Raw genomic sequence first — 13,719 nt, 5'->3', positions numbered from 1 at the left:
AAAAGGACTGCAATAATATGCTTATTTTCATGTGTAACTATCCTAAAATGGTTTATCAGGTAACACAAAGACTCTCCTCAGCTGCACACCTTATCTTGTAAAAGTAATACACAAAGGGCTGCCTCTTCACTTCCAAAGCATCAATGTCTTTATACAGTATTTCTGCAGAGGGACATAAAGATATTCATGACGCAAGGATTTGAAAGGGCTTTGAAAAGGCAGAGTATTACTTTTGCCCTCAGGCCCTCTGGCTATCAATTGTATCAAATCTGTGATCTTTTTATATAAAACTAAATGTAAGAAAAAAATTTGTAGGTACAAAATAGTCATATTAAAGTAAAACTGGACTAATTTGGGGATGCATTTACAATTAATTTAATTTTTTTTCTGTTTTTGCAAAAACACAAAAGTCAAGTGCTTTTTATAATACTTGTAATATACAATACAAGCAGCAAGACATTTATTTGATGAAAATCCTGATGGCTACATAATTTTTTAAATGTACAAAAGACTTAAGACTTGAACCATAAAAATGGCAAATCTGCATTTAAAATTATCTGTGCAAACTCATGCTAAAGATTTCCTTGCTGATGATCCAGTCAAAATAAAATGTACAATCTTTACATTATACAGGTTACAAAAACATGTGGTTAATCAGCCTTCAATTTTGTCATGTGAAATCCTGAAAGGGGAAAAACACCCTATTACACCACTTAATTATTTCTCACTGACCAATACAAGCATATGGCATGAACATCAAGAAGAGACCAAGAGTAAGGTGTTCTTCCTACCTACTTACCCCAGACAGGAGTCACGTGATCCAGTGAACTGCTGAAACCTTTTCTGCTCATTTATTAAAACAGGAAACTACAATTGTCATAACACTAATTTGAAACAACATTTCACCTCTGTACAGTACATCAGAACCAATCATTTTATTGTTAAGAGTACCACCCACAGAAAAACAAATCTCAGGAAGAGTGTTACCTTAAAAGATGGTTCAGATTTGGCAAAGATGAAAGGGCTTTAAAAAGTAATTACCTGTTCTAGTGTGGCTGAAGGTAACTGAGCTTGATTAAAGCTGTCTCCCTGGTTAGATGACACATAAATGACTCTGGGTTTCCCCTATAAAAGAATTGAAAATTTATACTAAATACATGCTTTCTGGGTTAGAATTGAGATATTTGGAGTTTTAAATCATGTTTTGACCTGAAAAGTACATGGTTGTCAAAAGAGCATTAGAAAACCTGGATAAAATGTATCTGCACCATGAGCAAAATGTGCAAAGAAAAGGTCATGGCACTGTCAAAATGCTTGTAGTTCCAAAAATAAAACAGAGTTTGTAACATAAAGGTTTTTGGGTTGTGCTGCTGCAGTGAAAACACAAAATACAGTCAAGATACAAGATTATTCCAGTCATCATCAAAGCTCTAAGGAATGTGAGTTGTACAGTAGGTGAAAGGTTAGTTTTGTTTTTCAGTACGATAATAACCCTAAACAAGCTGGGAGGCCAAACCAAAATTACTTTTTGCAACGCTTTTTGAAACTAATTTGCTGCTCTCATCTCTAGCTGCTAGGAAACCTCTCATTTGTGTTGTTTCCTCTCTTCAGCAAAGATTTCTGAAGGGCTGCAGGCCCACCAAGACTATTCTGTACTAATGTACTGTATATCTTACGTGCCATTTAAAAAGCTTACTGTATGCTGAAGATCTCTATCACAAAGCTCGTCAGGGGGAACTTCATATCAGTGTTGCAGAGCTTGTGTTCTCTTCCTCAACCACTTCTGTTATCTGTGCCAGTTTCACAAGTCCTCTCAGAGTCTTACATACCGACTCAGTGACATGTGAAGCTGAAATATGTTGAGAAGAACTGCACTACCTTCAAATTTGGTTTTTATGTTGTTTTCATGTGAGATTTCTTCCCCATAAGCCATAGCGCTCACTAAATATAATACTATTATAATATTACTGGATCGTGGATTCCTTCACAGTGACATTGTAGCATGTCTGTATTATACCGTATTACATGACATTTCAGTTTTGGATAAAGTTGTTAATTCCTCATTTATAATTTGCATTATATTCCAACTTTTCTCTTGTTTCAGCAGTAATGTCAAACATTATATATATACGTATCCTGTGTATAATGTTCTTGTGTTTATATAATAGTTCTTATCTTCTGTTTTTCTCTTGGAGATGAGAACTGTTAGTCAAATACATGTTTATGTTGGTAAGTAGCCTGAGTGAAGCTGCACAGTCAACACTTACTGGTTTTTCCACAACAGAAGTAAAGAGAAAACTGCCTATGTATCCAAATGAAAAGATGTTCTTGGAGACAGTTGTAAAGGTTTTCCCCAGATCCTCAGTTCTTTTCAAGAACAACTCTCCTCTACGGTCAGCATCAACTGGAAATAAAATAAAAATACTTACAAATAGTAGCATTAGGCCACATGGTAAATAAACTTGATACTTCATCACATAAATATTAAATAAAATGTCAAATGTATCACTTACCTGTGCCTTTTGGGCTTGTACTGAAAAAAAGTGTGATACCTGCCCCCCTAGGAAAAATAAAATGAAAGCCTTCAGTTTCCTTCTTTCAAATCTAATATTTTCTAGCAAAAGCATTCCCACACACAAAATTTGTTGCTCTCAGAGCTTGCAGTCATGACTTGATATTTAAATAACCTACACAATCTACTCATATGTAGATAGTGTGTAAATAAATGTCATTTTAAAGAAACTTAGAAGATTCTCAACTACATAAGTATTCAACAACGGTCATGTGTGCTATAATGTTAGTGTTCCTGATAGTTGTGTTCCTGGAAAATGCTGCATTAAAGAAAATTGTGATATAGAAAGCATTGGTTCAATGGGAATTAAGGCGTTAGGCGGTAGAGTTTGCATTCACAATCACTAAGGTGTGTTTTCTATAGTTATTGGTCATTTTATTAGTTTGAGTGTATTTTTCATGATCATTTCAATCAGAAAACAGTGAAAAAATATATAAAATAAAAACTGATAAAGCATACTGATACATGTATTAGTTTTTAAGAATAGACACTACTACGCCCAGCTGTGCCAATTATATTACGTTTTTTTGCTTCTCTTACATCGCTTTATAACATCAAGCTTTTGTTCCTGAATATTAGCTTTCCTTTTGTTTTCACTTGCACCACACACACTAGCAGAACACTTCGTACCCTCGCCACTCACCCTAACAGCAATATTTATATGTTTCCAGATGATAAAATGCAGTAGCTGAGCACAAACACAAATCTTTGATGCCTATGCAGGTTGGAGAAAGACTGACACCAATGTGTGAGAGAGTAGACCAGCCTACTTAGCATGTATTGCTACTGTACACTAAGGCTGCTGCACAACTGTTTTTACTCCACTTGTGTGACTAGTTTTAAGTATTCGTGAGTCCCATTATAGCCAAAATGCTTCCGTTCCCTGATAAATACAATATATTGTTTTCTGGCCAATTTGCATTATAGAAACTCACATCATGTGACTGTACTTTGTAACCCAAAAACAGTTCAGGATCAAAAGAATAGTTTCAAAGATCACAATATTAGTGTAATGTTCTCTGTGTGTAATCAAACTGGTTTAACTTGACTTCAAAGTAAATGCAACACTCTCTGTAGGTTTCCTCAGATGTACAGTATATTGATTTCCAAGGTACAGCTCACATAGTCTTACAGTGATCCAGCCATGAAAACCAAATAGCTTTAAAACAAATCTCAAACTCTCAAAATAGTTTCAAAGATCACAAAATTAGTGTAATGCTCTCTGTTTCTCTGGAATACAATAGGTTACCATGACTTCAATGTAAATGCAACACTCTCTGTAGGTTTCCTCAGATACATATTGATTTTCAAGGTACATCTCACATAGTCTTACAGCAATACTGGCCATGAAAGCCAGGTAACATTCACTTTAAACCCTCTTAAAACAGTGAAGTTCATCACTGAAGTACAATGTACCAGCGAGACACCGCCTAGATCAGGTGCCATTCCAAACAGAACAACCAGACAAGCAGAAAACTGGTTAGAAATGGCAAGAAAAGTATTTTTCAAAAGACTTTCAAAATTCCTTATCTGAGACAGGGGTTAATGCTCATACATTGACAATATCCAAGTTGCTACAAACAGATAGCCTTTATGGGTGAACTGCAAAAAAAAAGCATTTATTCAAAAAGACCCATCTCAAATCTCATACGAGACATACTGTAGATACTGTATGTAGCAGATGATTTTATGGTCATAGGAGTCACAGATAGACGTTTCAGGTCTAGATGCAAATCATAATGTCTGATGCAAGCCCAACACAGCATGTCACCCTGTCAGCACTATCTCAATTGTCAAGTATGGTGCTGGCAGCATCATGTTATGGGGATGTTTTTCATTAACAAAGACTGGGAAGCTGTCAGAACTGATGGAAAAGGAGTATTGGAAAGGACCAGAGGTAAACCTGCTTGAGTCATCCAAATGTGAACTGGTTTGAAAGCTGAAAAAAGTAAATTACCTTTTCAGAAGGATAATGACCTGAAATACAAGGCCAAAGCCACACTTGGTTTGACAAGTAGAGAATGAAAATCCTTAAGTGGCTCACACAAAGTCTTGACTTTCCAAAGTCTTGAATCCAATAGTAAAATTATGAAATGGACCAATTTTGCCATCACAGATGGACAGAAGTATATAATACTATTATGCCAGGCTGGTACAGAACTATTTAAACATAATGACGACACTAAATACTGCCAAACATGATTCCACCAAGTAGTGACTTAGGGGCCGAATTCTTATACAATTAGATATTTCACTTTGCCATCTTGTTTGCAGGTTTTGCTGACATTCAGCCTCCTTTACATTGATCATTATACATTTGAATAAAAAAGTTCATTTGAAAAAAAAATGCATTTCTTCTAATTCAGGAAAATGTGATATTATTGGTGCGGGGTGCATACAGTACTTTACTCTTAGCATTGAAAGCAAAGCCAGTCACAAATAAGTAAGTTATATACGTTTTTGCTCTCAGAACCTGTGCAAAGAGATATTAATGAAAAGACAAGGCTGTCAAAAGCTAAAGTAGCTATATACTTTACCACAGGTACAATGACCTTTTTTAAGGATGCAAATAGGTGGAGTCAGATCTGGACTGGGAACAAGTACAAGACTCCACCCCGAGAAAAGGACAAGTTGGAACACCAATCAAACTTGCATATCTTTGAGAAGCAGGAGGAAGACAAAGTACACAGAAATCTCTTGTGTGCTCAAAAACCTTTACTGGGGTGGCTAACATTGGAGTACCAGAGGGATCTGTACTAGAACACTTTTCTTACTGACACAGTATATAACAGTTTTCTAGATTCTTGTATAGTTAGTAAAGTAGTCAAGTTTGCTGATGATACCAATATTAAAAAGTTTTAGAATTCAAGATTTCAAGACTGGGCAAACACAGGTGCAGAGTTTTGCATGTCAGCACTAAAAATATAAACAATAAATACACAATGGGAAATACTGTTTATGCTGACACATCTTTTACATCTTTCAGACAATGTAGGGAAGCAATAAAAAGCAAACAAAATGTAAGCCGATGTAGTCAGAATGCAGAATTCAAATCAAGCAGTGTCATGATAAAACTATATAATACACTAGCAAGACTTCATTTAGACAATTTTGTACAATTTTGGTCACTGCATTCTATAGAAGATATTGCTTTCCTGGAGTATGTGCAGTGAAAAGTTGACAAATGCATTCTAGAACTGAATGGAATGTCCTACGCTGAGTCTTGAACTGACAAAACCATAATGGGACCTAATACAAGTATTCAAGATATTCAAAGACATTGACAAAGTCCATGCTGCAGATTTCATCAGAATGAACAGTGAAACGTGAACCGGAGGATATAAATGAGAACTACATGTAAGAACTGAGAACAATAGGCAGTTCTTTAAGCAAAGGGTTGTGGGGGTATGGAACAAGCTACTCAGCCATGCTGTTGAAGATGAGACCTTGGCTTCTTTCAAGAAATAGCTGGATGAGGTCCTTGAATCAATAAGCTACTAACAAAAGGGCTTTTTGGCCAAATTGGCTCTTATAGTTATAACAATTGTTAGGTTCTTAAAACCTATTCAAGCATGAGAGGAACATATAAAATTTAAACAGGCAAACACCCCAACTCAGAATAAAAACCAGGACTCTGGGGATGTGAGACAGCAATGCTAAAAAACCCATTAAAGGGCAAAACACAAGTGAGGCACAAATTACACATAAACTATCCCAAACTGCTGTCCTTGAATGTATTAGGACATTATATAGTGTTCCAATGTTCCAAAACACTGCACAACCAGAGTCAAAAAGAAGTCTTCTCAGTTTAGCCTCCTAAGCCAGGAAAAAATTCCCAGGTGGGAAAGCATTACAACTGACATGAGCTGCCTGTGTCTGAAACAACATTAGTGGCTTATTGTAGCTTTTCAATAACTACGCTACAAATGCTGATGTACAGCACACAAGACAGTTCTTAGCACTAGTGGTTTGGTCCCCACAGAGTGTGGGTGTGGCCCCACAGTCATGATCACACATTTATTAATATCCTCTGGCATTAGATCAGCATTTACAGAAGAGTATTTATCAATTTAGATAAAGATTTTATTTTTCTGCATGAATATATGTTTCTCTTGTTAAAATATCCCTTTCTACTGTTACTGTAGATTTATCTTGTTGTTTGTAATTGAAATCTAAATTAGTATACTCTTACCATGAGAAGGAATGTACATTGTCATGTACTTTTCTCCAATTTTGTCCAAAGTCCACAGATAACCACAAAGTTTTCTAAAATAAATTATTACAAAAAAGAATTAAATTGGTTTATAAACTTTAATTCCCTTTTTGTTTACCAAAACTATGTTAAACACATGCATTCTTGTCAGTATTGTTTTTAAATGGCTAGAGTCAGCTTGTGCATAATGTAATCGCCTGCCTGCTGGGGCAAATCCAGCTTGTATTTTCAAAAAGGTATTTTAACAAGGGACACTTGTACAGTAATATTAAGAGAAAAAAAGACTTGGGTGTTTTTAGATACTGGCTAGTGTTACATTTTTCTTTACCTTCTGTATAAAAGTAAATTAAAAAAAAGTAAAATCTTCTAGTTAAATTTTATATTTGAATAATTTTGTTTTGGTATATTATTGGATGGGTACAGAGAACTGGTAATGTGAGAAGATAATTAAATGTAAATTTTAATGCTTGCTGTATGGTTGTCAATTGTGTATTGTACATTCACAGACTTACAAACCATATATTATAACAGAATTTAGCATATTCCAAAGTATACTGTAATTTGAAAAATATGAATCAGAGTTTGATACAATGCCTATGATTTCAGGCAAATACTAACATTACGGCTTCTATGATAAATGAAACAGTCAAAGGAAAAAAATCATCAACCATGATATGATTCAAACTATTTATGAGTCTTTGGCTGGATTTTATTACTTACATTAGTGCTGGTAACAAGCAAGTAGTCTGGGTTTGAGGGGTGATAGGAAATGACCTGTCCAGGGTGGAAAGGCAATGTCGTTTCTTGGAATGAAATTCCTGAGTCACGAGATGTAAATATTACACCTCGTTTCTCTCCATCTCCTGATGTATCCGCAGTGAGAATAACCTGGACATTTAGAATAAGAATTTGGGAGGGTTATTACAAATGGCTTCAGACTCATTATAATGTCTGAACATTCAGTCAAGCCTTATGGTGATGAGGAAAAAATAAGCTACTGTACATGATCAACATTTAGACTTCATTTTCAATTGAAACGTAACTTGACAAACAACCCTTGATTGATCATACAGTATCTTCTTCAGATGTTTCAAAATGAAAGTCAGTTAGCAGACATCTTTTCTAATTTATGCATTTCCAGTGCTTGTACAATCCAGCATACAAGAGTTTTTTTCAATGCATTATTTGTCCTTATATCTATAAAATATCTCAGTATAATATAGAATGAAGTGTTAAAGAGACAAGTAGACCAAAAAGGTGGGCATTTACATGAAATGCTATGAAAAATGGAAGGAATAAACTAAAAAAGAGCATCTAAATAAAACTGAATTCCTGGAGATAGTAAGAACGGATTTAGAGATTCTGAGATTCTTTGACCAAGTATGAATATACTGCTATTAGAATTTACACCTGGCTCCTGTGAGGGCATCCACAAGGACCAGTATTATATTTGCTGGAGTTATTGATTTTACTCAATGATCTAGACTGTGAAGTTAGGAAACAGGTGTGTCATGTGCAAAGTTTCAGCAACACACATCTCCTGCCATACAGAAGCACCTAAGATACTATTCAGATTTGGATAGACATCTGGTGCATCAAAAATAACGTTTAAGTGCAAGGTAATGCATGCAGGCAGTGAAAATGTACAAAACATTTATGATAGTGAACTAGAAGAAGCAAGACAGGAGATAGATTTAAGAGTTCAGGTTAGCTCATCACTTTCCTCATATGAAATCTTTTTTAAAAAGTACAGAATGCTTAGATACAGTATATAGTTAAGAGAACAGAAATAAAGTTAAAATTAACTATTTGTTGAAGGCAATATCCTGGCTTCTTTAAAGACACGACCTGATGTGATCCTCTGTTCAATCAGCTACTATCTGGCGGTGTGGTGGCTCTGTGGCTCAGGATCTGTGCCTGTGGCTGGAAGGTTACCAGTTTGTATCCCACGGCCAGCAGAGGAATCCTACTCAGTTGGGCCCCTGAGCGAGGGCCTTAACCCCAACTGCTCCAGGGGTGCCGTATAAATGGCTGACCCTGCGCTCTGAGCCCAAGCTTCTCTCCCTGTCTGTGTGTCTCATGGAGAGCAAGCTGGGGTATGTGAAAAAAGACAAATTCCTAATACAAGAAATTATATATGGCCAATACAATACAATACAAGCCGAATGGCATAATTTGCAGCCTTTCTTATGTGCTTCCTCTGTTCAATCTAGTAAGCGCTTCTTATTTGAAATACTGTATTCAATGTCATTCCCAAACTACATGAGCAGGTGCTGCTGCTCGAGAGGCAAAAAAAGAAAGTAAATAAATTAATTTCTGACCTGAACAGAATTTCATATTAACTCAAAAGGTAGATCTTTTACCCTGTAACACAGAAGAGTACTAGACTTCAAAAAGATATTCTCAATTGAAGTCACTCCAGTGGACTTCTTCAAGAACCACAATGATTTTATAACAGCACACAGGTGACTTTTCTTTTCCTAGATCTGTTTGAGTAGAAAACAATCTCAAACCACAATGCTGAAACTGACAGGGTCATATTCTTTTTAGGAAATGGACTGATGTACTGATACTGATAGTACTGAAGTACTGATAATTGTACTTGCAACCAAATAAGCATGATCCTCTTAAATACAAGCAATAGTGTTTACTCTCTCTCTGCACAAATTCAAAGAAACCAAAAAGAAGTGTTATATGGTGGTTGTTAACTAAATATATCGTTGAAAGCCTGAGTCACACTCTGTGACTGTAGAATACAGCTAGCAAACACTCTTCAGTAATGCAGTACTGAAGAGTCTGTGTTAACTAATTTATTAATGGATTCTGACACAATCATTACACTGATAATTTGCATTTTTATTATTTTTTGCAGTAGTGAACTAATGTAAAATGATACAGTTAGTGCATTAACTACTTAAGACAGACAAAACTATTAGAAGGTCATTTTTGTTTAGTTAATGGTTTTATTGATAAGATACTGAGGGTGCTCTTCTAGGGTTTTAATTCCTTTTTGTTACATACAGTACCTCAACATGTTGTTTTCATTTTTAAAATATTGATAAGGATATTTTAAGGAAAGGAGAAAATAGTACTGAATTTTGAGCAGAATGGTATTGCTTTAAGTGTAAAACTGTAAACTGACTCCAGTAAATCGGCAAACAGGCAACCACTTCTACAGTATGTGTGATTACCTGCTGACATTCACAGTTTCATAACACCTAGACAAAGCCATAAACTACAGTTGAGTAATTTCTGTTTACCCGTTGTGAATGACCAGGACCCACGCTGATTCCAAATTCTTTCCGAATGTAGGTGTTGTTGATGACATGGGAGATATCACTAAAGGTTTTTCCAGAATCTTCACTGCAATAGAAAATTGATGATTTAGAATTAAAGTACGTTCACTTTAATAGGAGCTTTTCTGAATGTTGATGTTCGGAACAGCTGGAATAGCCATTCTTGACTCACAGAATGCACGTTTAATGTTTCATACCATAATTTCTTTTAGAATTAGTATGTAATACATACTGTATGTCCAGAAATATCTGTGATACCATTAAAGTCAAAACACGTGCGGCATTTAAAAAAGCAACCACTGACTTATTGAATGTGAAACCAAGGAAATAAAACGTGAAATGCATAGAAACTGTAATGAAACAAAAACATTGCAATTTGATTTGATACTAAAAAAAGTACAACAAAGAAATGTTATGCTATCTGGAAGCACAATTCAAGTATCTGTTTAGAATGTAGTCAAGAATCTTTATTACATTCAATCACAGCACATCTTCAAATGCCTGTGTCTATTTCACAGAATTGATTGAGCTGATTTCTAATGAATCTGTCCAAAAAGGATAACTTTGAACCTCAGCAGAGAAAGCTGAGAGGATCGGTAATATGAAGTCTAGAACTGTGCTATTTATAGCAGCTCAGCATACAACTAGCAGAATTATTCTCTAGTTTCAGTTCAAGTGACAATCATTTACATCTTAGTGAAATGGTATGTTTCTAAGAGAGACCTTTGTATTAGCATGATAAATAAATAGTTCAATGAATAAACAAGTAGTCCAAATAAAACTCATCCTTTCAGGGATTGTTTTCTGCTTGCACCTTCAATGTTAAACATATAAAGGTATTAAAAATAACCAACAGATACATTTCTTTGTTCACAAATATGTGTGAATGTTTCCTCCCTTACCTTCTATAAAGATGTGAAGAGCCTTGCTCGAAGAACCAGTCAATTGGAATATTGTAAGTGGACAAGACCAGAATAACCTAAAAGAGACAGGAGCAATGAATACACTGCCACAGCAAAACACATTTTAATGTGACCTTAGACTTTTCTTAATGTGTTGCATGAGCACAGAGAATTCGATTTTCATCAGTTCATGGATGTGTTGAGTTTGACAAAACTATTACGTGATTGAGATATTAAAATTGGTGGTATGTACCACTTATTTTCATCTCAGAGTAAATATAACTTTGAATGACTGTATATATTAGACATTACTCTGTCCTGCTGATAAAAGACATTTCATTCTTCAATTCATGAAGTGTACTGTACATGCTTCTTCTTCTTATAGTTCTAAATGCTAATGACTTAAATGTACAGTAAATAGATTTACCATCTCCCACTTTTATTCATCACAAACCTGATCGAAACAAAAATATCCACATGTATCATCACATCAATGAAAAAAAAACACACACAAACATTCTCCTACTGCTTTTGTTTTAAGCCAAAATGCAGAAAACTGTCAGAGAACAATCAGATCAGCCTTTTTATCCACCATGCCTTTCACATAAAAGTAACTTGATTTTCTTTTAAGTAGCATTAGATTGACACTTTTCTTCTAAAATTGTCTCATGACAATAGAAATGAAAATGGCAAAAGAATTTTATGTTAACAATTTAAAATACCTTTTTTATTATTTCATTCCATACTGTCCACTGATTAAACACATCTGCTCTGTATTTTAGCTTAGAATTGCAGTTACTTCACTTTCACCTATTCAAGCTTTTTTCTTTTCAGTTGTATAACTAATATGATCCCATTACTAAAAACGTTTAATTAACTCGGCAACAGAACAAGCTCGAAAGTTGGATCTTTATTTTTATATTGTTGTTGTAGTGTAATACCCCAAACCTGAGAGAAAACCAAAATGTCAGCAGTATTCAATAACCTTACAAAAAACTGTTTTAAGAACAATAAGCAGGATAAAAAATGAAATGCTGTAATAATCATCTTTGTTTGATGGGTGAATACCTCATTAATAATGTAATCTTTCTAAAAAAGTAATTCAGCCTCATATTATTTTGCAAGGTCTGAGATCTCTCTATTATTATATCTATATCTATTATTCTTTGCAGGATTAATTTGGAATACTCACAAAGTACAGTGTACTTCCTTTTCATTAGGCTCATTTTCCCAAAAACTAAAGCAGATTTATTTCCATTCAGTATAACTGTCTGTTCATGATGCACTGCATATTGTTCACTGTATAATCTGTGAGTAAGACAATTATCTATATGTACTGATGGAAACAGATTTTTAAAAATGCAGGCAGACAGAAGGACACAGAGAGATTTAAAAAGAAATGTATCTTCTGTTTCTATTTTAGTTTTAGGTCGATATGTTTTACCAGTCCTGTAGTTTCAACACTCCATAGTAGGTGACCCTTTTATCTGTATCGATTGTGCCCTACTTTTTTAATTTTCACAATTTATTTTGTCATTTTATCAATCACCCCTTTAGGAGACAGCAAGAGAACGTCACTGTGAGAGATGCACTGCCTTTAGCATTTGTAAATCTACTAGCATTGTTAAATTGTAGCGATGCTCAATGAATAGTTAGTTACCTGGAATGTTTTACTGAAGAGTTTTTTATCTACTGCAATCACCTCAGCTGTGTTATTTGTAAAATGTATTGTGTAATTTTGGAGTGATTCAGCATTTATATCCTTACAATTTATACAGTCAGATTTGAACTATGTATTTTTTTTCACTTGACTGTTCTGGGTGGAGGAGGCTGTATTTTATGATAAGGTAGCTTTGTCTTCCTCATTGTTATATAAAAAGTTACGTACAAGTCTTTTTTGTCTCATTGTCTTGCACTTGGAAATGGTGAAGGCCTGTTTCTTTTGGTCCTGTGCCAAAATTAAGACAACACTATAACTAAATATTGACCCCTTTGTGGGTTTATCCCAGTCAAACAGTGGTAACACCTCCACAGTAGTGACCAAGGTGAGTATGCCCATTGGGCCTACAATTGTACTCCTTTAGAATACAGGCTGTTGCAAAAACACATGGTCTCAACCACAGCAACTCAAACATTGCACAAGATCTAAACTGTTAAACCACAACATTTCGGTTGAAGTAATTTACCAAGTAGTATCAAGTAGAGCACGTCTGGCTTTTAAAACTCAACCAAAAAGAAACATAATATAGTATGTCTTCACTATTACATTTATTCTGATTTGCACTTTTGGAGAAACTAATTCCATTGTGTCTTTCAAGAAACAACTGGTGGAGACCTTTTCATCTGTTTGTTACAAGTCAGCAAGACTGTGGAAGATGGGCCAGATAGGCTTATTTTTTAATCTTCCCTTTAACATTGTTCAACAGTATATTGTTACAATTTAAAGGAAATTCTAAAAAAATCATTAGCAAGACATTGTGTCTTTGAAGACGGAGAACTTGAGCACAAAAAAGTAAGGAATACATTCATTTGGCTTTTAAAAAAACTCTGTCCTCTACGTTCGAATTGCTTTTTCATACTATCCATAACGTAAATGGAGACTTGGCCTGAAAAAAGAGAAAAACTGTAATGGAAAGTTACTGAGAAAAAGTGTTTTATCCTAAAAATGTTGTTTACGGACAGAGCTGTGCTGCAGAAGCAGCTGGATACTTAGAACAAAGTGTGATAGCACCCAAC

The 13,719-nt window shown here is 34.9% G+C and overlaps 1 protein-coding gene across 1 annotated transcript in view; it reads right to left on the bottom strand.

Annotated features, from left to right (window-relative positions):
• The window catches only part of LOC148829685 (sortilin), a 33,022-nt gene that overhangs the window by 17,007 nt on the left and 2,296 nt on the right, over window positions 1–13,719 (bottom strand). Inside the window, exons 3-9 of the mRNA XM_088924262.1 lie at window positions 10,984–11,060; window positions 10,046–10,148; window positions 7,506–7,673; window positions 6,765–6,838; window positions 2,514–2,560; window positions 2,268–2,404; window positions 1,042–1,125 (exon numbers count right to left, since the gene is read on the bottom strand). Of these exons, the coding sequence (XP_088780388.1) occupies window positions 1,042–1,125; window positions 2,268–2,404; window positions 2,514–2,560; window positions 6,765–6,838; window positions 7,506–7,673; window positions 10,046–10,148; window positions 10,984–11,060 (690 nt within the window). The remainder of the gene's footprint in view (window positions 1–1,041; window positions 1,126–2,267; window positions 2,405–2,513; window positions 2,561–6,764; window positions 6,839–7,505; window positions 7,674–10,045; window positions 10,149–10,983; window positions 11,061–13,719) is intronic.

Source organism: Atractosteus spatula, chromosome 8 (assembly GCF_055471065.1).
Source record: "Atractosteus spatula isolate fAtrSpa1 chromosome 8, fAtrSpa1.hap1, whole genome shotgun sequence".
Taxonomy (NCBI): domain Eukaryota; kingdom Metazoa; phylum Chordata; class Actinopteri; order Semionotiformes; family Lepisosteidae; genus Atractosteus; species Atractosteus spatula.
The sequence above is the reverse complement of the archived record's forward strand: the minus strand, read 5'-3'. Positions and strand labels throughout refer to the sequence as shown.